The 26,923-nt window shown below is 39.3% G+C and overlaps 2 protein-coding genes across 2 annotated transcripts in view; one reads left to right on the plus strand and one right to left on the minus strand.

The window, feature by feature from the left end:
* Positions 1 to 248: 248 nt before the first annotated feature.
* daw (activin beta chain dawdle) overlaps positions 249 to 26,923 on the minus strand; it is a 73,876-nt gene continuing 47,201 nt past the window's right edge. Inside the window, exons 2-5 of the mRNA XM_019045396.2 lie at positions 17,480 to 17,713; positions 16,654 to 16,823; positions 13,124 to 13,327; positions 249 to 4,813 (exon numbers count right to left, since the gene is read on the minus strand). Of these exons, the coding sequence (XP_018900941.2) occupies positions 4,652 to 4,813; positions 13,124 to 13,327; positions 16,654 to 16,823; positions 17,480 to 17,713 (770 nt within the window). The 3' untranslated portion in view covers positions 249 to 4,651. The remainder of the gene's footprint in view (positions 4,814 to 13,123; positions 13,328 to 16,653; positions 16,824 to 17,479; positions 17,714 to 26,923) is intronic.
* On the plus strand, positions 6,013 to 10,644 carry Sac1 (Sac1 phosphatase). Its single transcript, XM_019045360.2, has one exon. It carries the CDS (start codon positions 6,568 to 6,570, stop codon positions 8,389 to 8,391), a length of 1,824 nt encoding a protein of 607 aa, XP_018900905.1. The 5' UTR covers positions 6,013 to 6,567; the 3' UTR covers positions 8,392 to 10,644.

The raw sequence follows: 26,923 nt of genomic DNA on the forward strand, positions 1-26,923 counted from the left end.
GTCATTAATGGAGACTCTTTCTTGACTTTTCATTTGTGAACTAAAAAAAATAAAAATGAAGAGAAGAAAAATGAAATGATTGGTGTTGAGTGATTCAAGAATACGTTCACCATTAAATACAATTTTCAAAATGCATAGTATCCCAGCATTTCCTTTTGCAGATTTTATTGCTTGGGTGATAATGAAGTTTAGGATGTAAATAGGTATCATGCTGTTGGTAATGTATCTCAATTTAGAAGAAAAAAAAATGACAACAATTGAATACTTTATTTTTGATTTTCTAAGTGTTAACTCGCTTTTGATTTAAAATAAATTACTTTCAAAAATCAATTTAAGTTCAGCTTTGCTAGGTATAATTCAGTGATTCTAAACCAAAGGAGGTCTAACATGCCTAAGGGTTAGTTGTCCACCTACTATGAATTGGTGGCTATGCAGTTTTACAGTACGTTATTGGACGAAGTCGAAGGAACTACAACTGAATCTAATTATACTTCTGCAGCTATCTAAACTTCCCCTGAACTTTAAAAATTCGGTCAATATTTGGCACAATTTTCCAAATACACAAAGAGGATGTTCTAATTTTAAAAAAGCTAAAACAAATTTGGAATTCCCACAATATGGGTTTTTAAGTAACATTATTGTGAAAATTTGAAATTTCTAATTCTAATAATTAAAAAAAGAAGTTGTAAGGAAAACATAGCATTGTGACGCCAGCATCACAATATACTCTATGCAATTCATTATGTGTATCTTTAAAAAATGAATAAATAAATAAAAAATTATATATAACTGCCACAAAATTTCAGAAGATTCGAATCAGCACTCAAATCACTGAAATCAATAAATTACCAAATCTTTCTCCTAAAACTGAACTTACACAATCTGTAAAAATAAACTTAATTTTCTAAATACCTCACTAACAAATCAAACATAACATTTTAAATTCTACTTAAATACTTATGTCCTAGTCAATAATCACTTATTAATCAGTCTTAATAACCCCTTCCTCCATGACAGGCGTTAGCCCACATCATCGCACATGACTCAATTTACTTTGGATACTAAGTCAGTTACAAGGCATCAGCCTGTGTCACACTATCAAAGCTAGCCATCAAAATATCACGGTCAGGTGTTGCGATTGGCTTATTCGATGACTTTGACCAAGCACAGCACTCGACCTTGACATCTTGATGGAGTATTTTGACAGTGTGACACAGGCTATTCAACAAGGACACCGATTAGAAAAATGAGAGTAGTTTAATTTCTGCAAAAGTCTCGGATTTTTTATTCATACAGGGTGATCCAAAAGTCCCTTCCACCCCCTCTAACTTTTTACCTAATTGAGATAAAGATTTGAAACTTGGGGATATTCCTGGGTCAAAGGGACCTACTTTTTGGCCCCCCTAAAATTTTCAGGGGGGCGAAAAAGTAGCTCCTTTTGACCTAGGAATATCCCCCAAGTTTCAAATCTTTACCTCAATTAGGTAAAAAGTTAGAGGGGGTGGAAGGGACTTTTGGATCACCCTGTAGAGTAATCTCATGTAAAGCTTCACAAGACTTCTTATTGTCCCACTGGTTTTGTCTAAAATCAACCTTCAGACTTAAAAAAAAACTTAGGTCAAGTGCCAGCACTTGATGCTGTCATCAACATACTAAAGTTAAGGACATAATAGAAAAGCATGGTGTCGGTATGTTAGCATCAGTTCACTTCTATGTTCAGTCAAATTCTCCATGCTGAAATAGCCCTAGTTGCCTTTCCGTGATGAAACTTCAAGTATTGCGAAGGTACTTTTTAGTCCACAGTCTTAGCAATCCTACCAGTATGATCAACCCTGTCTCTGCTTGGAGAATTTGCCTGGTTGGTTGGATACGAAGGCGGATACTAACAAACTTATCTGATGTTCCCTTTTTACGGCTTTTACTGTAAGAGCTTTTTTTAGCTCAGAAGTTGATATTAGACAAAACCAATGGCACTGTTGTAGTTCCTGTAAAATTTTACACTGGGGTTTAATGAAAAATTCCTGACTCTTGCAAGAATTCTGTTGAAAGCTAAAATTTTCGTTTTTGATACTTAGTGGATACATACTTGCTAAGCTGCTCAGTTTAAAAACTGAATTCTGAAGGCTTGCATTCTGTCCCTTCAAGGATTGGTCTGCCAGCTGTGGCATCAATGCGTTAAATTCTACTGATTCAGTAGGACGATTTGCGAATTTTAAAGTCGTGTAAACAGGTTGAGAGGGTAGAAAGATATATTCAGTGAGTCTTACAATGAAAACATTTTAACTGGCAACAGTAAAAGTTCCACTTTACAACGTGTACAATGTACATGAGTCGAGAAAAGGTTAGTTTCCTTCAGTTGTCAAAAGCAAAGGGTTCGCCTGTCAAATACCTCAACTCGGGCATTTGAGCTCTTGAATGGATACTTTGAAAGTCATTGAAAAGTCTTTTAAATGCATAATTGGACCGCGTTTAACAGAAAGGAATCAAGCCACATCAGCTATCGCCAAATTTTACTGGGCAATTTAATTTTTTACCAGAGAACGTTTCTATGGATTCCTTTGAAAATTTTGAGGAATTTGCTTCGTACTATGGAGAAAATTCACTGAAATTTGCACGAAAATCCGCACAACCGTTTCCATGCAAGATATTGAATTGCCAAATTAAATTTGGCAATAGCTGATGTGGCTTGGTTTCTTTCTGTTTAATACGGTCCAATTTGAAATAATGAGGGGCTGTTCAAATATTACGGGAGGCATTTTGGTCAACTTCTTGATCCCTCCTTTGAATTACGTAAGACTGGCTTTAAACCAATTTTTCAGAAAATAACAGAGAAAAGCCGAGTGAGGGGCTTCTGTAAGATTGGACTAAGCCCCCATCCCCCCTCCCCAAATGGACTACATTTTGCAATTAGAAACTACAATTTCAGGCTCAGTTTAGAATTAACGTATGTACCATTAGCTTCCCTATGTAAGTAAGTGTTTTTTACAGATGAGCCAGAAATTGTAGTTCCTAATTGCAAAATGAAGCCCAAATGGTTTATGTAATACTTGAACAGTCCCTGAGGTTGGCCACATCGATCAAAATTCTGGAACATGATTCGTAACCTATGAATGGTGGTCAAGGCAACCTAGAACTAATGCCCTTTGACATTTGCACTTGGTCATTTGACATTGTCGCACAATATTAGTCACAAGTTTAATACCTAATCAATGAAAAATCCACAAAAATTCATAAACAAACAATAGCAACAAAATAAATAAAAAAAAAAAATTACATGTACAAGTACAAGTAATTTCTGATCAAGACATAAATATTATTTTTTTTAAAAAAAAAAGAAAATAAGTGACATTTAGTGATAAAAAGTATGTTAAAAGAGAAATGACTTATGCTGTGCGTAAAAAGTATAATGAGTCTTCTTTCATTTTATAGAAAATAAAAAAAATTATATCTTACAATCATGTGCAGTATATTTAGAATTTTCCACTTCCTTCTTTTTCAATCGTTATCTTCCACAGAAATCGTGATTTTTATGCTGAGAAACTCAAAATTTAGGTATTAGTGCCCAAATTTCTGTCATACTGGGGAAAAATGCAATATGAGCATTTAAATGTTCCCAAAGTTTTTCCTGTGCATGACAGTGTTGCATTGCTGAGTTTCTTACAAATATTTTAGCTTAAGGAACATCCTAAAATATCAAAGCAGGTCGGAAATGAGACGATTTAAAGTTCCCATTTCAAAAATGGTTGTTTTGAGAAGAAGTGCTTTAAAAAATTGTAGCTTAACAAAATCTTATATTTTCTGGTTTTTTCGTCTGAAATTCGAACAGCAACTTTTCGACTTGGATTGCAGGGGCATTGGCAGAGGAATCAATTAAAGTTTCAAGTTAAACTGTCTCAGGGGCTTTTTTGATCAATTGAAGGCAATTTAATGAGATGCTTTGAAGCTTTCTCCTTCGTCCAGCTTTTGCCATCTTCCCCAAGATTTGTCTGAAACAACACCCCTACCTTCTTGACGAAAATCACACAACCTAAAAATTTGTCTCAAGGGACCATGATTCCTCTTCCTATCGACAAGCACAATTTCAAAATGTTCAATCACCGAATGTTTAAATAATAGTCATATTAAATGAAGAAGAGCATTACCACTGAGAGTGATCATTGAATGCTATGATATACCCTGGAGTGATTTTTGGTCGAACATAATGTAACCGACCTGTATTATCTAAAAAAAAATGTATCGGTATGTAGTTCTTGAAGTGCGAAACCACATATCTCCACTCACAACGTTGCGGACTTCCTGACATACCTACTATACTTTTTTCTCTGGATAACTAGTAAACTTAAAATATTGAAATCATTCTTGGTTTGTCTTCTTTATTAGCAAAATATTCGGTAGAAATTTTAAGTTAGAGTTGACTTATTTCTCTTCGAAAAAATAAAATAGGAGCATAAATTTTGAAACGCCGCAATGGAGTTGCCTAGTTTCGCACTTTGGCCATCGACATTCAAATTGTTCAAAGCAAATCCTTGCAAGAGCTTCAATCCACAGCGTCTGGTACGTATCAAGTCTCAATATCCATAAGAAAATCACAAAGGAAAAAATAACAACTAAAGGAAAAAAATACTGTTGCAGTTTTTTCAGTCTCTTGATCTCACATACAGCCGCAAGATTCAACGATCATGTTCGGGATGATCTTCTCAGTCCAACTGTTATCCTTGTCCATGTACAGCAATGTCATTGACGACAGTTTGGTTGCGGTGCAGCAAGGCACTAGTCCCAAATTCTGCGTGCGGGGCGTTGTATGGAGTAATCTCTGCAACACACACACAAAAAAAAGGGTTGATTATACAGTAGAGTCTCAAATATCCACTATCCGGATTAGTTCGTAAAAAACCCAAGTCCCAGGAGATGATTTCATCCGTGCTAAGCAAGAACGCCGTAAATCCATCAAGATTTTCACGCGTTTTTTAGAACTTAACACTTTATAAAATAAAAACTATTTTACCCATGCACCTTTCAGGTTAAATCCTTGATAGTATTTGCGAAAGAATTCTGTAAAAATATTTTCCCCAGGTAAATGCACAAGTTTTTCTGCTATGATACATTGCTTCCAAAAAAATTAAAATGTCGTTCACGGCGTTTTTGTGTTGCATGGCAGATTAAGTAATAAACTAACCGTCAGTCATTGCCAAACGTCAAAGGCTCAAAGGAAAAAGGTATGTGGAAGTGCAAGAGGAAGACTCGGTAGCCCCGGCAATTACGGCGAATTAAAGGAATAAAACGTCGTATGAACATTCGAGGGTCGCCTTTCTTGCGGTAAAATTTTCATTTTGGAATGAAATTATGCATATTTTTCCTTGAAATTTTCAAATATTTTAGATTTAAGGAGGAAAAATATTGTTTGAAAAAGTGGACGAAAAATATTCACAACCTCCCCAGAGAATTCATATGTTTTCAAAGGAAATTTGGCAACGCCTGAAAGCGCATACGTCGTTTTTCCTTTGCACGGCAGTACTGTTTACGCACTAAATCGATGTCCTCTCTGCAGCCCTTGTTTGAGACCGTCGTGCTCGACAGATAGTTTAGCTGCGAATCTAATAATAGAGGACTTTTCAGTCATAGGGCAAGTAACTATACAACTAAATGCGGCCATTACGATCCAAAATTATATCTTTTTGCAACGTTGCTTTGCAGAATGGTGCCTCAGCGATATGTTGCTTTGCTACAATGCTAGTTCTATATTACCAAGGGAATGATGCTTCGCGATTCCTGGAAGGAAATACATCAGGTTTGGTTTTTGTCCGTACCTAAAAATATTGATTGACAAAAAGTAACCCTATCCAAAAGAAAAATTGGTCATCTATATTATTTTTACCGGCTGCGCGGAGTAATTTAACTACCTATTATTTTATATCACTGTTGGCGCTCGGTCCGCCAAGGTCCGTCAATTTAAATTTTCGCGGGCGAATTTGCAGTGAGCCAGTGCGCATGCGCCCGTTTGGCCCTGGCCTGGGCGATGACGTCAGCTTTGCAGCAACAACATAACCTCGTTCAATCGTTCATGTTATCAAAACTTCGGAAGTGTAATGTCTTTTACATTTATATCGGAGCGAATGTGATTTTCAATGAATGAACCCTACAAAGTAAGTGAGTTTTTCCATCAACCGTGCGATTAGACCTCTGAGAAATATCAGTTATCTTCGTGACTTCCCTCCCCTTTCACGTAACGATCGAACAGGTCCGGTGGGTGATAATGTTTTTCACTTGCCGTCTATCAGGAACTAATTTATTATCATGAACAGGAACTAATTTATTATCATGAACCGATTTCTTCTCTCTCCATCACTCGCGACTACAGTTTTTAGTGGCACGCGTTCAAACTTTGTATTCCAACAGATTGTGCAGTGAAATCCTGACTCCAGCTCTCCCAGCTACAATTGCTAGTGCTCGCATGACCAGTAGTCCTTGAACATTTCGTCCAACCTCCACTCGGTTCATTTGATTCTTATATCAATCCTTTCTTCTGTTAATCATCTTAAGCCTCTTGAAGAGCACACATTCGCCAAAATGTTGGGTAAATTTACCATGGTCTCCAACACTGGCAGTCACGATGTTTACAGTGATCTCTATTTGGTCACGACTTCAGAAATGTTTTACCTGGAGTCTCCTGGAGCGAACAAAGTTCTCTCCATCAACAGGGCCAGTCAAGAAATGAAAATCATGAGACGTGATGATTTCATGTCTGAAGTGGCGGAGTCTGGTATTCGCAAGAAGATCTTTGGCATGATGGGCATTTGTAAACTGTTGGCCGGTCCATATCTCGTTGTTGTGACGGACGCTATTGAGGTCGGAGTAATCAATCAGCAAGCAATCTGGCAAATTGTCTCCACAGAACTTATCCTATTCCCTCGCTCTTTGTTGCATTTGAATGAGAAGCAGACCCGTTTGAACGAGATTTATGTAAGTATGATAGAAAATGTTTTGAATACCCCTCATCTATATTTCTCGTACTCTTACGATATAACTCACACAATGCAAAGCTTACATTTGATGTCCCACGAAATCTCTAAGCAGACTATGTGGTCTATAGCGAACACAAAATTCTTATGGAACGAGCACTTGCTGAGTAATTTCTGTGATGTACCTGCTTATCATTCATTCTGTCTCCCTGTAATTCAAGGGTTTGTCTCCATCAAATCATGCACTTTGAATGGTGTTTCATTCAAGTGGTCAATTGTGTCCCGTAGGGCCACAGGGAGGGCAGGTACAAGACTATTCACTCGCGGAGTTGACGAACAAGGCAATGTTGCTAACTTTGTGGAAACTGAGCAAATCGTGGAATCGAATGGTGACCGATCTTCGTTTGTTCAGATTCGAGGTTCGATACCCTTGTTTTGGCAGCAATACCCCAACCTCAAGTACAAATCTCCTCCGAAGTTAATTCCTAATGAGAATCAGCTGTCGGCCTGTACGAAGCATTTTGAGGAGCTGATAAAAAATTACTACCGGCAAGTCATCGTTAACTTGATCGATCATAGAGGCTCCGAGGGTGAACTGGAGAAAGCTTACAAAGATATCATTACAGTCTTAGATAATAATCTAGTCAGGTATGAGTCTTTTGACTTCCACCATGAATGCCGGAAAATGCGATGGGACCGGCTTAGTATTTTAATCAATCGCCTTGGTCACGAGCAAGACGAGTTCGATGTATTTCTGCTCCGCCGAGATGGTGGGCAAGTCATTTTACAAGATGGTGCTTTCAGAACGAACTGCATTGATTGCCTTGACCGAACCAATGTAGTTCAGTCGATGCTAGCGAGGAGGAGCCTTACCAATGTCCTGCAGCGTCTCAATATCCTCAAATCTGGCCAGTCAGTAGAAAGTCAAGCCGCCTTTGAATCTCTCTTCAAAAACGTTTGGGCAGACCATGCCGATATCATTTCGATCCAATACTCCGGCACTGGTGCTCTCAAAACCGATTTTACAAGGACTGGGAAGAGAACAAGGCAAGGCGCCTTGAGAGATGGTATCAACTCCATGACGCGATACTACAAGAATAATTTCAAGGATGGTTTCCGACAAGATGCCATTGACTTGTTTCATGGACGGTACATTGTAGATGAAGGTGAAGAGGTAACACATCCAAGTCCACTGAGCCAGCAGAAGGGGTGGAAATACTACACGTATCCATCGATCCTAGTCATTGCTTTTGCGATGTTCCTGGCCAATGTGATCACGCCAAACGAATATACAACGAGCACTTTACTTTACCTCCTGTTCTGGGGCTCGATGGTCGGTCTGACGCTGACAACAATCTTCTACAATGGTTATGAATACGTTGATGCTCCTAAGTTGCGTCCTTTAAACTTGAAGAAACTTCACCCTTTATGAAAGCAGACGAATACATTGTTTAGCAGCATTTCAAGGGCGTTTGTGCCCCCATTCCATTGCTTTCGTGTATTCAATGTTATCGGTTATTGAAGGGTGAAGAGTTGCCATTATTAAGAAAAGATGACTGAGTTTGATTGTTCTAGCTCTAAAATTAATGCAATATACTTTTGGCTGTCTGAGGTTTTTAGAAGAAAAATTATTTATTTTGGAAAGGTGACTGTAAAATATCATTGGTACCTCATTAAATACTTGCCCAGGGTCTTGAAAGCCAAGGATCTTAAAAGTTAAATTACTGCTTGATATTGATGAGCTTGCCTACTAGATTACTTATCGTAGAAAATAATGCTAACAAAGGAATTTGGGTTTTTCTCAAGGTTTTTCCTTGACCGTGTTCATTATACTGCACCGCCGGGTATAAACCTGCATGAAAATTTAATCATTGTCGAATGTCTCCAATAAAATCCATTTTTCTCCTCGAACTTACGAATAGTTTGGCTTGAAATGTCCAGATACGATACACTAAATCATGGATAGAACTTGTCGAAAATTCCCCGATACACTCCCGATTTTTCCAGAAAAATCATATCAGAGCAGAGAACTTTTTGCAATCCATAATGTTCACACATTTTTGTTTCTTAGCCCGGAAAATTGCCCTAAAAACTGGATAGGGCCATTGACATCATTTTTATTTCAGGTCAAATTTTCCAGTCTCTCATCAAATTTGTCATACTGTACCTATTTTACGGTAGGTATTCCTTTCCTATGATGTGCTTTTCCCAACATGCAGTTTTACAATAGTGCCAGAAAATTTAGAATCAAGTGTATGTATGATCCAAGAGTTCAGATGGATGGAGCTGCAGCTATTTATTTACCTCGGACAGTTCATTAAAGAAATTAAAGGATCAGAAATAGGAGGAAATTTGGTATTTTAATTTTAAGTTATTAAGTTACTGTTGCAGTTTAGAGAGACATGCAAGTATAGAAAAACAGTTTTAAAAGGCGAATGAAGTATTGTGTATATCATTAAATCAGTTAAAAGTTTTATCACTTTGTTTTCTTCAGATGTTTAATTTTCAATTTTAAAATTTTTTGTTTTAACTCATGTTTGTTTAGAAATTCAGAAACTTAGTACTTATATTTAGTTTAATAATCACTTTTACCGGTGTATGTTATTAATTTAAACATTAAATTTGTGCAAATCAAGTGGCCAATAAGTGTTGGTCTATCTTCTCAGAATTTCTGGTTTCTGAAAATTTTAAGTAATGATTGATTTATTGTAATTCACCTTAAAATCAAAACCATTAGTCATATGCTGTTTGCTGTTCAGAAATCTTTAAAAGGGAATTATTTCCAGCTCTCAATGATTTCACATCATTCTCTCTTTTGTTTTTATTAACAATTTTAATATTTCATATTGATCGTTTGATGATTCATTGATAATCAATTCCGTAGGTAATCTTTCTCCTATTCTCATCCAAATTATTCATTGTATTTTTTTTTTGGTTTATTTTGCTCTTTGGTACTGGTAGGTTCATCTCACATTCATCCTTGAACATAAATATGGTATAACTGTAAACTAAAAGCATACTATGTAGGAGAGGAATGTTACCCTTTGAGTATTAAAACCAAACCTCAAAGGAAGGACCTTCAAGAATAATGGTTCAGGAAGCACAACGAAAAAATCTCAATTTTTGAAAAACTACCTAGTTTTATCAATTAAGTACTTTTTTTTTATCCCTCAAATTCTTAGCGAATTTCTCCGAAAATGATGTCAGTTTCTCAGATAGTATCTTAAAATTGTCTCGTCTGTGGTCTCCGAATTAGATAGTTATACTCATTCATTAAAGAAAATACTTAAGTTATTTTACTAGTGGCACTTCAAAGTGTTTGAACTTATACTTGTTTTTAAAGTAGTTTAAGCACTTGAATACTGTCCACACACTACACAGAGAATCTATGATGCAAATGTGTTTTCAGCATTAAAAGTACCTATTTCTTCGCCCCCTGTAGTCTTTGTGAACCTTTTCAAACAAAAATGTCAAGCTTTAAATAGGTAGCACATAACTTTTGGGCAAAGCAATTTCCTTACTCAGTTGTATTTTAGTGCTATGTTTACAACAAGTAATTTTATCATTAATTGTTACTTCAGAAGAACTCATTACAGCTTTGTCTACATCTACACCATGTTATCTTGTTTAAACTAAGTTGTTTCTCTCTGTTCCAGAATAAGTAAATATATTTATTTGTATTTTATTTCTGTAGATGTTATTTTCATTGCCCTTAGTTCACAGAAACTCAACATAGAGCACAATAGTGGAAAATGGAACTATTTGTATAAACAACGAATTAAAATTAGTGAAAATTGATACAATTTTAATGCACCCATACTCCTGTAGTTTAAAAAAAAGTTTTTAATGAGGTATGTGTGCATTAAATTTTTTCGTTTTTCCAAATAGGGGTTTGCACACTAGAGCCCAGAAACGTCGCTTTTCCGAGAATTTCGGGACTCAAAACGCCCAAAAACATCAAATCCAAATGGAGTTATATATGCTGCCGTGCAACACGAAAACGCCGTAAACGCCATTTTATATTTTTATTTTTCGGAAACAACGTTCATAACAGAAAAACTTGTGTACCTTGGGACAAATATTTACCCATACAGAATTCTTCGCAAATACTATCAAGAACTTAACTTGAAAATTTGAGGTGCATGGGTCAAACAGTTTTTATGTTATAAAGTGTTAAGTTCCAAAAAACGAGGGAAAATCTTGATGGATTAACGGCGTTCTTGCTCAGCACGGCAGTATGGCGGTTGGAAGTTTGCAGCTCAAAAAACGTAGTCTCGAGAGCAGGGCGTAAAAAGCCTTTTAAAATTCGAATCTGCTATTTCAGTAAATAAAATTGCCAAATAGGTAGCTGGTAATACAACTTCACACTTTGTATCGGCACGAAAATTAACTTGAAATTCTCGCAACTTATTCTTTAGGTCAGAGAGTTTTCCGCCGAAATCCTTGAGTCGGTTTGTAGTCCCTACTGGACAAAAATCGCTGTAAATTGAAAACTATCTCTATGAACTTGTTTTTTTTTTCTTTGGCTCCTTTTGTTAACAGAGCTCTTGATCTTTCTACACATGCCGTGAAATTTTAACTTGCAGGCTCCTAGTTACAGCTCACAAAATTAACAAAACGATCGAGTTCCATAGGCGGATCCAGTAAGGCAATGCCGGATTTCCTTCATTTAAACCTATGTTAAACAATCGATTCTTGTCGGAGCACCTGGCCCCTCCGGATATCGATACATTTCCATAGGTTTAAATGGAGAAAAAAACAGTGTTGTCAATTTGCTGGATCCGCGAGTTCTCCAAAGCGCAGGCCTAGGTAAGGCTCATTGGCGGATCCAGCAAATTGGCAACATTGTTTTTCTCCATTTAAACCTATGGACATGTATCGATTCTTGGAGGGACCAGGTGCTCTATCAAGAATCGATTGTTTAACGTAGGTTTAAACGGAGCAAATCCGGCGTTGCCAAATTGCTGGGTCCGCCTCTGGCAAGACTGACACGAAGTGTAAGTGAACTCGACGACGATTCGGAAGAAAAAGAACAAATGATTGATAAAGCCTCGTAAACTGTTACGATGAAAGCACTGATACCGATGATCCTAAAATAGCTCATCTGAACTTGAAATAGCAACAAGGTTGAAAACAGCAGGCAACACGGACATGCTCCAGGGATCGCCTTCGAAACTTCACTTATGCAACCCCGCCTGCACGTGCAGCTAATCACGCCTTACATTGTAGAGCGATCTGATTTCGTGGTGAGCTGTGCGCGTTTGAGACAATGAATGTAGACGAGGTTTCTCTACACTGCGCGGGGCTAAAGAGGCTTGCCCTTATCTCCGCCCCACAGTGAGTATTGAAGTCAAGATGCGGAAATTAAATTAATGCTACTTTAAAAATTACATATTAAGGGTGGTTTCACGATAACTGGAATAGTTTTGTCGCCGTAACAGACAACACATTATTCGGTTATATTTTTAGTAGAAATGATGATCAATCGAATTTTTTCGCATTAATCTTCAAAGAGTTACGTATTATAACGCTTTTCAAAGATTTATCGCTCTACTTTTCAATTTTAATACATAAATGGCTGAAAATGTGCTGTCTGTTACGCGGTAAAAAGTCAGCGTAACAGACAGCACATTTTCGGACATTTATATATTAAAATTGAAAATTAGAGCGACAAATCTTTGAAAAGCGTTATAATACGCAACCACGTGTAGAATAATGCAAAAAAATTCGAGTGATTATCATTTCTACTAAAAATATGACCGAAAAATGTGTTGTCTGTTACGGCGACAAAACTATTCCAGTTATCGTGAAACCACCCTCAAGAAGCAGGGCCGGATTTACCAATAGGCTACATATAGGCTATAGCCTAGGGCGCAACATTTTGAGGGGCGCAAAATTTTTGAGAATTTACTAAAAAACGTGACTTATTATAAAATGTCTACGTTTCGGTTGACAAAGGTGTTTTTTTAAAGATGAATTTGAACATTTACCGGACACCTAACATCCTCCTTCTGATCTGGAGGGGAGCCGTCTGGGAGGGCGACCCCCCCCCCCCCCCACGAGCGCGCCTACTATTAGGGGCGCCACCTTAAGTTTAGCCTAGGGCGCTAAAAATGTAAATCCGGCCCTGTCAAGAAGAAAGGTTTGGGGTGGGTTTTGCTGACCTGGACGATGGTGGTATAGTGAGAACCACTGACAGTGAGAGAGGTGGCTTCCGAGCAAGATCCCTTGCAGAAGTAGGCTTGGTACCCGTTCGGGTAGATGATCCAATTACTCCAGCCGATGTCCTTGAAGGAGAGATACAGCCCCTCCCGGCAGCATTCCTTGATCCCCGGAGCACAACTTACGTTTCGTTTCAGCCTCCGCGTCTGAAACCACAACGAAAAACATTGTCCCGTTTAATCTGAAGTTGAAACTCTTTTTATCGGCTGCATTATGTTTGATGATATTACCTTTCTCCCGATCACTTGTTATCAAATTCTAGGCGATAGCTCTTTCGAACACTTCATCATCAGGCCAACTTGGATTTGGTCAACATTAAAAGTCACATTGTATATCATTAAAATTTACTAAAATTTATTAAAAACACTATTCAACACTATTAAAACACTATATTTTATATAGTGTTTTTAATAAATTTTAGTAAATTTTAATAATATACAATGTGACTTTTAGTGTTTACCAAATCCAAGGCCGGATGATGAAGTGTTCGAAATAGCTATCGCCTAGAATTTGATAACAAGTGATCGGGAAAAAGGTAATATCATCAAACATTGTCCCGTTTATTACTTAGAAAGGAACTCCGAGCAGCACAGATTGCAGTGAATTGCAATTGATCAGTTGCGCTGCTCACAAAATCGTGTTTCGATGCTTGATTCTCGCAGATTAGCCGAAAATAATAAGATCTGTCCGGAGAGCGACTTCCTACGTTCAGTTTTAAATCGGCGTTTTGTGACCTTGACATTAAATTATGTAAAAATGTTGCAATTTCATGGTTAAAAAAAAAAAAATTCAATTTTATTGCAACAAATCGCAATTTTATCTCAATATTTTCAATGCATATTGCTATTTGGAGAGTTTAGTTGCACCCCGAGACTGCGGTCTTAAGGGTGATGGTTATCTGAGTACGCTCCACTTTTTCAAAAAAAAAAAGTAACCAAAAGTTCAAAGTTCCTTGGAATTTATTCGGGTGGATATTTTTGAACAAGCCGAATAATTGTCAGAATACTTCAAGAAAAACAGCCAGTTTGTGTCCTGGAATGCGAATAAGACCCTTCCGGAGTTTTGCAATGTCGCAAGCAAAGTATATGTATCTCTCGACTTTAGCCATCGATATATTTCTGAAATTTTCTTTCTACTTACTTTTAGAAAAAGACTCATTGGTAACGATTTGGCAGTGCATGTAGAAGACCAAACAAAGTAAAACATAAAGTTTAGGTTTGAAAACAAACAAATGGTAAAAAATAAAGCATAATAATAGGAACTTTGCAAAACAATATTCAGGATAGCGGAACTTGGCTGTTTTGAAAACGCCTTCAAATGCGGCGTGATACCTCACGCATTCCGGAGAGTTCAAATAGTTGTATCACTGCGCCTTACAAATGCGACGGAAGATTACAATCGAAATAGCCTTATACATGCTGGCTTTATCGATTTCCTGTGACATTTTTGCAGTGGTGAATGCATAGCTGAAGTTGCATCCGAAGAAGCATCCGGAATTGTATTCAGCAAAAGGGTGGTTTTTTATACGAGGATTAAAAATAAACAAGTGGTACGGAATTTAACAAAAGAATATGAACTATGCAAAACGATAATGCGGATAGCGGAACTCGGCTGTTTTGAAAACGCCTTCAAAGCGGCGTGATACCTCACGCATTCCGGAGAGTTCAAATAGTTGTATCATTGCGCCGTAAGAATGTGACGGAAGATTTACAATCGAAATAGCCTCCGTGCACGCTGGCCTTGTCGATTTCCTTTGACACTTTTGCAGTGGTGAATGCATAGCTGAAGTGCGCTCCAGCTAGAATTGTATTTAGCAAATGGGTGGAAATTTGAACCGTATAAAATTAATGCTGGTTCAATGAAAAGAAAACAGAACGAACGAAAACATCGCGTCAAAATTTTTCGTGATTTTATTTTAAATCGTTCCGGAAATTTCGAAACTTCTAAAAAACTGTGTGCCGCTTATTCTTCTTCTTTTTTTAATCATTTTCTGAGGGTATGGATTCGATCGACAGGAATCGGTCGAAAAATAATAACGTGAACCGATTTACGTGATTCGATCGGAAAATAAGAACGTGGACCGATTTACGTGATTTGATCGACAATAACCTGTGGATCGATCGACAGATCCGTAAATCGATCAACATCCCCGTGAATTGATCGAATCACGTCGACACCGGTTTTCTAATCATTTGCCGTCGGTCCACTTCGATCGATTCCAGTGGCGTGGCGTGCTTTGCGATATATCGATTGTAATGCCATTTAAACCTATGGACAAGGATCGAAGGGTGTTCGCTGCGAACACCTTAATAATCGATTCTTTAACATAGGTTTAAATGGCATAACAATCGATATATCGCAATTCACGCCACGCCACTGCAGTCGATGGCGCAACACGACAAAGCGGCGACACAGGGTCGATGTCATTTCAATAATTCAGTACTTTTTCAGTACCTCTGTTAACGAAATTCGAAAAATTTCAGGAATTTGAATTTCTCGCTCAAATTAAGACGAAAATGACAATAATTCTGGACCTTCCGCAGTATTTCTTCACTTTTACAGTACTTCCGGACTTGCCTTAAAAAATCGGTACCATTTCCAGAAATTCTGGACTTGTACACACCCTGGGATAGTAAGATATTCAGTACAGATTTCAAGCTATAAAGTCGGATTTTTTCGACTGTTATGCCAGTATCGATTGTTATGCCATTTAAACCTATGGAAAAGGATCGATAAACAGGGTGTTCGCAGCGAACACCTTAATAATCGATTCTTTACCATAGGTTTAAATGGAGTAACAATCGATACATCGCAATTCACGCCACGCCACTGATAGATTCATGCCGATCAAATCCATACCCTCCGACATTTTCACCCAACCATCTCATATACCCCCTGCCGTGCTAAGGAAAACCGCCGTATGAGCCATTAGGCGTTGCCAACTCTCCTTTAAAAAAAAACTAATGAGTTTTCAGGAGAATTTGTGAATATTTCTCCTCCGATTTTTCAGAGGATTTTGGTCGAAATTTGATAAAAAAAAAAAAAAATAAAATAAAAAAAAATAAAAGTCTGAAAATGTCGAGGATAATAGGATTGCATTTTGCTAAAAGGAACCACTAGCATTGCAATGATGCTAAGATTGTGCAATTTCATCTTTTGCAATAAAATTGCGGAAATCGTGAAAAACTATGAAATTCAGGTGGTAATTTTTGTCTTAAATTTACAGTTTTTAGCGGATAAAATAGAAACTATGCATGAATAATCGGGTTTTTCCTCCGAGACAAAAGAAGTTGCACAATCATAGCAACATTGCAATGGTAGTGGTTCCTTTTTGCAAAATGCAATCCAATTATTTATAACTTTCATCCAAAATGATAATTTCTGAGAGGAAATTTGGCAACACTCAAATGCTCTTACGGCGTTTCTCCTTAGCACGGCAGCCCTGGTAGTGTGACCAACATTGAAATCTTACCCTGTTCATCGGCTCTGTGTTCAAAATTAGGAACGGCCTGGAATCATGATCACTGGAAATCTTAACGTCCGGCTCGCAGTTTTTGCATGTGGTTTTGATATGGTGCGTCAAGTCACCTTCTTCCAGCCATCGCCGCACCTGCGGCACCAGATCAATCTTCATCCATCCATCTGTAAGTACACACACGATATTAATCATCATATTTTGACACAGCGCGGTGCGCCTTCATTTCAGCAATCCGGCAAAATTCTATACACATGAAAATTGAAACAGGATTCCATTGCTGAAGGCAATTCGACAGTGAAACTACCAGACCACGTATCGCGGTCTCGGTTTGCGACGTTGTAGACTTCCGGTCTTACACTGAAAAAAAATTATCGGCGTTTTTACCGAGGTCCGTTGGTACCTTTACCATCTCACTTTTTTTACCAATTATTGGTAATTTTACCAAGACAGACTGGTAAGCTTACCTAAAAACCGGTATTTTTACTGTTTTTCCGGTGAGATAAATACGACTTTACTGGAAAAGTTGTAAGTCTTTTCCCTCCAATTTTTCAGACAATTTTGTTTGTGATTTAATCTAAAAATATCTGATAATTTCAAGGATAAATATGCATAACTTTCCTCAAAAGCGCATGCTTTATCCGGAGAAATTCGGCAACTCCGAAATGTTCGTACGGCGTTCTGCAACCACCCGCTTCTACCAATAGGATCCCTCCGTATTCTTTTTGTCTCCTTTGTCTATAGCTTTGTCTATCAGTTTCAACAGCCCGCTGGTAACTCGGTATAAGTAACCGGTAACAAGCGAATGGTAAGAGTAGCTCACCTGTAAGAGATGAGCTTTGGTAATTGTAGGTGAATTGATGGTCTCCGCGATTGTCGAAGCTGAGGTCGATTGAGATTTCATTCTCGAGATTGGGGCGGGTCTGCTGCTCGAAGACGATGTGGATCCAGAGAACGGCCGAGACAACGTGTTCGTCCACCGCTTGGCCGGGCAGCTCGTACGTCGAGCAGTCTGTTGATGTGCCGTTCGCACCGAAAGACGGACACTCGTTTTCCTCTGAAACAATTTGACACACAAATAAATAATCAGAAAAAACACTAAAAAAATGTGGCCCGAACTGTATGTGACAAGGTGGTAAAATGGGTCAGTTGCGCTGGTCTCAGAATCGTGAATTACGGTGATTCGACGGACGCCATTTTTTGCGTCAGAGCGACGTGCGATATATCGCATCAATCTGTTCCATAATTGGACCGACTTTAACAGAAAGGAACCAAGCCACATCAGCTATTGCCAAGTTTTACTGGGCAATTGCATTTTTTACGAGGGAACGTTTGTTCGGATTTCTTTGAAACTTTTAAGGAATTTGCTTCGCACCATGGAGAATTTTCACCGAAATTTGCAAGAAAATCCGCACCACCGTTTTCATGTAAAAAATTAAAGTGCCCAATTAAATTTGGCAATAGCTGATGTGGCTTGGTTCCTTTCTGTTTAACGAGGTCCAATTTCAGTTACTGGTTATTTTTTTCCAATTTTGAGATCGCACTTCTGTTGTCATGAGACTAAAGAATTCATGTGCCTTTGACAATGAAAGTCATCGTAATAAAGGCAGGGTTTTTTAGAGTATAAATATCGCATTCGATACTGATATCGAAACTGCACTCGAATGCGACATTTTTCCTTTGAAAGAACCTTGCCTTCATTACGTTGAATTTGTCAAATTTGGTACATGAATTGTTTAGTCTCATGACAACAAAAATGCGATCTCAAAATTCGAAAAAAATTACAAAAAGCTGAAATTATGGAACGAATTGGATGTATCACACGGCGCTCTGACACAAAAAAATGGCAACCGACGAATCACCTTAGATGCTTGATTCTTGTAGTTCAGCTAAAAATAATAAGATCTGCCCAAACAGCAACTCTCTTCGTTCTCTTGAAACGATGCGCAGCGCACAATCTTCAATGAAGGGACTCCCTTGGTAAAAATTGGCAATAAGAGCTGCGTTTCAAAATACCATAAGAATTCTTATAGCTGGCTAAAGAAGGCTACAGAAAATCATATAGCTGGCTGTAGAATGCGGAGAAAATCGTACGGCCGGGCTATACGAAGCTATAAAAAATTATGCAGCCGGGCTATAGTTCCTATCGCCGGGCTTTACACTTTATCGCCTGGCTGTTGCTTTTTCGCCATCGGCTATAAAAGGCTATAAGAAATTGTGTAGAAATTCTCTGTGCTCTGTAAATCCTTAAGTTTGATACGGAACCGCCTTAATATTAACAAAACATACATTATATTTTCCTTTAATACATATTTTTTTTCATCAATTAAAATGAGAATAATCCATACAGGATATGCAAACATTTCAAAATCATGAGTTGAATAACGCTGACTCCGCCAGATTAAATATTAGAGCCTAACACAAAGCGGCGCGGCGACGCACTGGCGCCTACAAACCTAACAGGGATACTTCACGTATTGCGCAACGCGTGAAGTATCCCTGTTAGGTTTGTAGGCGCCAATGCGCGTTCAGCGCTGGCTGCCCGTCTGCCGCGCCGCAGCGTGCCACGGCGCTTGAAGCAACTATTTCACACCAGAGGTATTGCACAGTATTATACGAAATTGAAGGCGCTCCAACATATTAGGAATGGCAGGCATCCTTCAAAAGTACGGAGCTTTCCTCGCAAAATAAATCAAGATTACGGTCCAAAAAGAGAGCAGTAGTCCAAAAACTCACTAAGTCCTAGCATCCGTAATTAGTAACGTTTAGAATGCACTTTATCGCCTGGCTGTTGCCTAATCGCCATCGACTATAAAAGGCTATAAGAAATTGTGTGCCGGCTATAGAAGCTATTGGAAATCTTACAGCCGGCCGTAGGTCCATGATATTATGGAGCACAGATTCTACTGCCAATTTTTACCAGGGTCTACCTAAAGATAAAGTAAATCTGCAAGGCCCTGACTTTAGAAGCCAACGAGTTACGTTTCAATTTTTAGAACGGATCTAAGTAAGAATGACGCAATCTATTGCGTCATTCGACGTGGGTAACGAACCAGCGACATCGTCTGATATGACCACACAGTAACCGGCAGAAGTTGCACAACTTTCGAATAAGGGTGCGCCCGCTGCGTAGTTGTGCGAAAACCGCATCGAGCAATGGCAGCTGGAGATCGCACAACTGGTACAAGGTACACTTTTCCCCTCGGTGGCCAGCATGTCACCGGCTTATATCTTACATGCTCCTGGCAGGTGCTACATTCCGATGGAAGCGAGGGACTATTCGAATGTATTTATGTTAAAAGGAACTATGTGCGCAGGGTTTGTGCGTAAAATAGTTTGTTTTATCATAAATACGTCCCATTTATCTCCGCTTTAATCACCACCTCTAACCTCAAAAAGAATTAAATGAAACCCTCGGTCGATAGCGTTGGACGGTCTCGCAGTGATGCCCGACCAGCCGAAACCAGTTCGCCGTCAAGCACACGCGACGGGTCAATTCAGTGTCAGACACGTGATGTAACAAATTACCGGCCACCAAGAACAATCACATTGGGCATCAGACGATTCCAAAATAATCTATCGTAGAACGTTATCGTTTATATTCCATTAGAGCAGGCGTAGAAGAAAACCAGACTAGTGCGTAGCTAAAAAAATTCTATCACCTGATCGGGTGATGCTAGATTTCAGCGCGAGGTGGTAATTTTGGCGAGATAAGTTTCAGACGCCGGATGGATAAGGCGTATTTTTAACAATATAATGGTTCGCGTATCTGGACAATTACAAACAATTCCCCAAACGGCTCAATTAGCGGACGATAAAAAACGGCTGATACCGTTGGACGATTGTATTTTGGGGCCACAATGATGTCAGCCGAGAACTGAGAGTTCAGTCAACTTACGAGTATTGTGTAATATGTTACGCGTGAGTGTAACAATAGTCTAGGTATGAGGCCGGACCAGTTGCCGAAGTTAGATCTTAATTTAGAACTGACATATTTTAAGCACACCAAAATGATTAAAATATATTGTATTGTTCGTAATGGAGGTGTTGCATGTGTGAGGGATTTGCGCTTTGACCGATGATTCATATGTAAAAGTTCGTGAGAAACACGATGGTGCCACTGGTTTTCTCTGAAATCATCTCCCAGGCTCAAAACAAGCTCTCAAAGTGAGGCCAAAATGGAGGGGATATGTCACCCTACCCTGAGAGTCCACCTCTACATCAAAACAAACACTCCATGCAAAGATAGGGAGCAAATACATTAGCAGGGTTGCCGTGTTTTCAGTTTTGGAGTCCCCAAATAAAGTGGCAACCCTGCTAATGTATTTGCTCCCTATCCATGTATGGAGAGTTTGTTTTGATGTAGAGGTGGACTCTCAGGGTAGGGTGGGATATCCCCTCCATTTTGGCCTCACTGTGAGAGCTTTTTTTGAGCTTGGGAGTTGATTTCAGAGAAAACCAGTGGCACCATCGTGTTTCTTGCAAACTTTTACATAAGAATCAATGGTCAAATCGCAAATCCCTCACACATGCAACATCTCCATTATTTGTAAATTGTATCGACGAAAATTCTCAATCTCATTCTCTCATCATGTCGGAAAATCTTGATTAGATCCGATCAGGGAGCTGACTGTTGAAATTGATGGACAAAGCTGTAGAAAAACAGGACAAAAAGGATTTGGAGGGATCCTATTGGTGGAAACGGGTGGTTGCAATGGAAAAAGATTAATCGACTAACTAACGGCAACCGACAAGATACCTATTAGTTTGTCCATCCTTCTCCCCCGTAGTCTATAAGAACCACCAATTTCAACCAATAAGATTGCTCCATACTCCTAACGTCTTCAAAAATGTCTCAATGTCCTCAAAAATCGCGTATCTGCCGCTGAATGAAGGCGGAAAATGCGGAATCCTTTGTTTTATCACAAAAGCCCTTGAAAAATCGCGTATTTGCCACGGTACGGAGGTAAATGCAAGTAACTTTTTAAGCGTTTTCAAAATTCCTGAAAATTCGCGTAATTACCGCGATATTAAGGTAAAATACGAGTAATTTTTTAATGTTTTTATGCAATACTATCAGAAAAATTGCGTGTGCGTTTTTTGAATGCTCACCGAAATTGGCATACAAATGTTCTAAGCGTGAATCAAAACTGGTCAAAGCAGACACCAATCGCGCAACAATTCGAACTCCGAGGTAATCATGTGGTATCACGCGAAAATGAAGGAAAATTTTAGCTTTTCACCCGTCTCAAATTACTGACGAACGTTACTGAATGCCGCTGTATTCTGCCGTGCCAAGGGAAAACGCCGTATGAACATTCGAGAGTTGCCAAATTTCCTTCGGTAAAATGTTTATTTATAAGAAAAGTTATGAATATTTTTCCTTGAAACTTTCGGGAACTTTATGTGAAATTGTGGAGAAAATTATCAGAAAAATTGGAAGGAAAATATTCATAAGTTTACCAGGAAATTCGTGTTTTATAACAGGAAATTTTGCAACGCCTGAAGGTTCATACGGCGTTTTTCCTTAGCACGGCAGTATTCATGGGAAAAATGTCATGGTGTCCACGCCGGGAAAGACCTGGATTTATCTGTACCTATCGCTACCGAGGTTTACATTATTGCACCTAAGTCGCCATTATTGACCTCTTGAATGACGTATTTGAACCTTTAAAAATCATCGTATAATAGAGAATCTTTCCTTGACCAAGATAATATAAACATCAGAAACGCTTTCGAAATTAAGAATGTGAATGTGCGCGCTGAAAAATCTGCTGAAAGATTGAAAAAATTCGAGATTCTTCTCTGGAACCTCGGAAAAGTAAGACCGTTTTTTCATAGAGTCCATAAGGTCCTAATGTAAATAGGCAAGGTGTCTACAAGTCCGGAATTTCCGGAAAGTACGGAAATAGTACCGATTATTGACGGGCGGTCCGGAAGCACTAAAGAAGTGGGGAAACTCCGCAAAAAAGTCCGGAATTCTTTTAATTTTTTGTCATTTTTGTCGCAATTTCAAATTTTTGAAATTTTTCGAATTTCGTCAAATGGAGGTACTGAAAATGTACGGACTTTTGCTGTTGGAGGAGGCACTGAATTTCTTGAGAATTTATTGAAAAAGTACTGTAAAAGTACTTATTTGGACGTATTTCTATCAAACGGAACTAAGCGCCACTTTGAGTTCCTTTTGAGGAATTTAGAATGCCGGATAACGCGTTCTGTCAAACGGACCTTAGCGCCATGGAAAAGCATTGCGAGTATAGGACGGAATAAGCCGGATGCCCGATTCCGCCGCCAATCCAAGCCCCCCTCTACCCTCCTCACCCTATGGCGCTTAGGTCCGTTTGATAGAAATACGTCCATTTTTGACCAGCCTGTTTCAGTAGACACCCTGATGGGAGAGCTGGCGCCACTCTAAAGCATTTCCCAGGTCCCGAATGCTTTGACTCCTGTGTCACGCCGGAGTCACTTTTCCGATACATAATATATTGTTTCCGATACACGGGGACCCGGCCATCCGATGTAAACAAAGAGGAACTGAATTACTACGTATTCTACATCGCCATTTCGGATCGAAAATGTATCGGAAGGGTGACCGAATCTTGGCGCACACCGGGCTCGGAGCTCGTCGACCAGAACATGACCCCAGATCACTTCATTATATTACGGCTCTATGTACTCTATGCCCCCCCCCCCCCCCAAGAAAATCAGCAAAGTGGGAGAAAACTTTGATTCCTCATTAGCGAATGAGCTCCTAAAAATCAGGGGAAATCAGGAGAGAATCATGGAGTCAGCCATGACCAAGAATGAAGCTGCCGCTGAAGACTCGAGTTAGGTTAGATTAGGTCACGCAACTAAATGAACTTCGCAGCAATGCGGAAGGTGTCACGCGGAAATGAAGGCGCGTCACTGCGAAATGACCAAGAATGGAGCTGCCACTGAAGACTCGAGTTAGGTTAGATTAGGTCACGCAACTAAATCAACTTCGCGGCAATGCGGAAGGTGTCACGCGGAAATGAAGGCGCGTCACTGCGAAATGACCAAGAATGGAGCTGCCGCTGAAGACTCGAGTTAGGTTAGATTAGGTCACGCAACTAAATCAACTTCGCGGCAATGCGGAAGGTGTCGCGCGGAAGGTGTCACGCGGAAATGAAGGCGCGTCAGGCGAAATCGCACCGATTTATTCTGAAGCTGCGATGGACTACTAGACAAGGGTCGAATTTCAGCTCTCTGATACGTGTTCCTCGATCAGAATTTCACGTAGAGCTCGATTCTTGTATAAAAAATTACTGAAATTAACTCCTAACTACACTGGGGAAAAAAAAAAAAAACAAATTGGATCTAGAGTCGCCAGACTCTTGAAAAAATTGACATGAAAAAATACTCTTGATTCAATCAGATTTGAGCTTAAATCAAAATGAAATCCGCTCAAATTAAGAGGATTGGTTCTTGATTTAAGCTTAAATCTGATTGAATCAAGAGTATTTTTTCTTGTCGAAGTCTTTATGAGTCTGGACTCTAGATCAAATGTGTTTTTTTTCCCAGTGTAAAATAACAGCGTTTTAATTTTACATTGGTTACGGGAAATTTGCATTGCCCATGCTCTAGTGCATCGATTTTGAATAAGTCGCACACTTTTCCTACATCGCGGTATGATACAATTCCAAAACGGTTGCTGAGGGATCATTTTTCTTCCTCAAAATCCTGTCTTTCCATTTTCGTTCGGCATAACACAGATTCCGAGGAAGAAAGTAAATAAAGAGGGTCTCAAGTGCGGCACCGTGCCGGGTGCAACGTGGTAGTCGCGTAACAAAAGCCGAGTCGCCGATTACTCTGAATTTATCGGACTTTTCCAGCGGGAGCCAAAGAAAATCTGTGACTTTCTCTTCACGATTTGGCAATACCGCGAGAAAAGAAGCGCCACGCGAGACGGCAGCATGTGCACGATTGCCAGCGGGGCGAAATTTTCCTCCATTTTAGCGCCAACCGCCGATTACGACACAAACGTTACTGCCGTGCTCAGGAAAAACGCCGTATGAGCCTTCAGGCGTTGCCAAATTTCCTCTAGCAAATCACTAATTTTCCGGGAGAATGGAGATGGTGCATGTGTGAGGGATTTGCGATTTGACTGTTGTTTCTTATGTGAACATTCGCGAGAAACACGATGGTGCCACTGGTTTTCTCTGAAATCATCTCCCAAGCTCAAAATAAGCTCTCAAAGTGAGGCCAAAATGGAGGGGATATCCCACCCTACCCTGAGAGTCCACCTCTACATCAAAACAAGCTCTCTATACATAGATAGGGAGCAAATACATTGACAGGGCCCACTTTATTTGGGGACTCCAAAACTGAAAACACGGCAACCCTGCTAATGTATTTGCTCCCTATCTTTGCATGGAGAGTTTGTTTTGATGTAGAGGTGGACTCTCAGGGTAGGGCGGGATATCCCCTCCATTTTACCTCAACTTGAGAGCTTTTTTTAAGCTTGGGAGTTAATTTCACAGGAAACCAGTGGCTCCATCGTGTTTCTCGCGAACTTTTACATAAGAATCAACAGTCAAATCGCAAATCCCTCACACATGCAACATCTCCATTTTGAAAATTTGTCTGCTGATTTCTCGACTATTTTTTTTTTGTAATTTGATCTAAAGTGTCTGAAAATTTCAAGGAAACCTATTTATAATTTTCCTCGAAAATAAACATTTTATCCCAGGAAATTCGGCTACTCTCGAATGTTTATACGGCGTTCTTCCTTAGCACGGCGGATTACTTATCAGGGTTTTTGATTAAAATTTAAAGCGCTCAATGTATGATGTGCATTCTGCATATACGCAACTGAGGGAACGTAGACTGCTGCGTGAGAATTTCGACGGGGAAAAAGGGCGTTTTATTTTCACGAAATCCATGGCCAAAGTGCAAAACCACGTTTCTCCATTGCGAAGTTTCGAAATTCCCGCCCTTATTTTTATTTTTTTGAGGCGAAAAAATCCGACTTTATAGCTTGAAATCTGTACCGAATATCTTTCTATCCCAGAGTGTGTACAAGTCCAGAATTTCCGGAAACGGTACCGATTTTTTAAGGGGAGTCCGGAAGTACTGTGAAAGTGAAGAAATCCTTCGGAAGGTCCGGAATTTTTTTCATTTTCGTCTTAATTTGAGCGAAAAATTCAAATTCCTGAAATTTTTCGAATTTCGTTAACAGATTCACTGAAAAAGTACTGAATTTTTCTGTTCAGCGGGGCGATTATTGAAATGACATCGACTCAGTGTCGCCGCTTTGTCGTGTTGCGCCATCGACTGCGGTGGCAAGGCGTGAATTGCGATATATCGAGTGTTATGCCATTTAAACCTATGTTAAAGAATCGATTATTAAGGTGTTCGCAGCGAACACCCTGTTTTTCGATCCTCTTCCATAGGTTTAAATGGCATAACAATCGATACATCGCAAAGCACGCCACGCCACTGATCGACTGAGTCCCACTCAGTCTATGGCGCGACACGACAAAGCGGCGACTTACAGTCGATATCATTTCAATAATCGCCCCGCGGCAGGTAATGAATTTTTTGGGAATGCACTGAAAAAGTACTGATTTTTGGCCAGCCTTTTTCAGTAGACACCCTGTATCTTAGTAGAAAAATCAAGGAGGTTTTCAAGCAATTAGGTCGACCAGTTTTCCGAGGAAAAAATAAAGTACGACAGGAAGTTTTACAACATCGCAAATGGAGATACGTTGTTTCGCACTTCGGTCATCGATATACTCGTGACCGTCCTCGTGGACCCTTGTTGGCGTGCTTTGCGATATATCGATCTATCTGCCATTGAAACCTATGGAAAAATATCGATAATCAGGGTGTTCGCAACGAACACCCTGATTATAGAACTTATTCGGTTTGTCAAACCAAATTTTTGGTTCGTCAAACCGAACTTCAACGGTAAAGTGAACTGACGAATAGGTAAAGTTTGATCGTATGAACTGAATGTTCGGTTACATGAACCAAAAGTTCAGTTTGACAAACGGAATAGTTGGGATGATATGGAACTTCGAACTTTCGGTTCATAGGACCGAACTTTTTACTTTCTCGCTCCCCTAGGGTAGAGAGGAAGTATTGTCATCCTACAAGAAAAAAAAGAAAAAAAAGTTGAAATTTCATCATTTCTGGACGTTTTAAAGTCCCAGGAGTCAAAATAACCATACTTGTAAAAATGTGTGTCCGTCCGTCCGATGTCCCTCAAATCTGTGTACAGCGATATCTCAGAATCTATCTGTTC

Source organism: Bemisia tabaci, chromosome 9 (assembly GCF_918797505.1).
Source record: "Bemisia tabaci chromosome 9, PGI_BMITA_v3".
Taxonomy (NCBI): domain Eukaryota; kingdom Metazoa; phylum Arthropoda; class Insecta; order Hemiptera; family Aleyrodidae; genus Bemisia; species Bemisia tabaci.

Coding starts and splice junctions, on each gene's coding strand:
- Sac1 (XM_019045360.2), top strand. CDS start 6,568: ATGTTGGGTAAATTTACCATGGTCTCCAACACTGGCAGTCACGATGTT.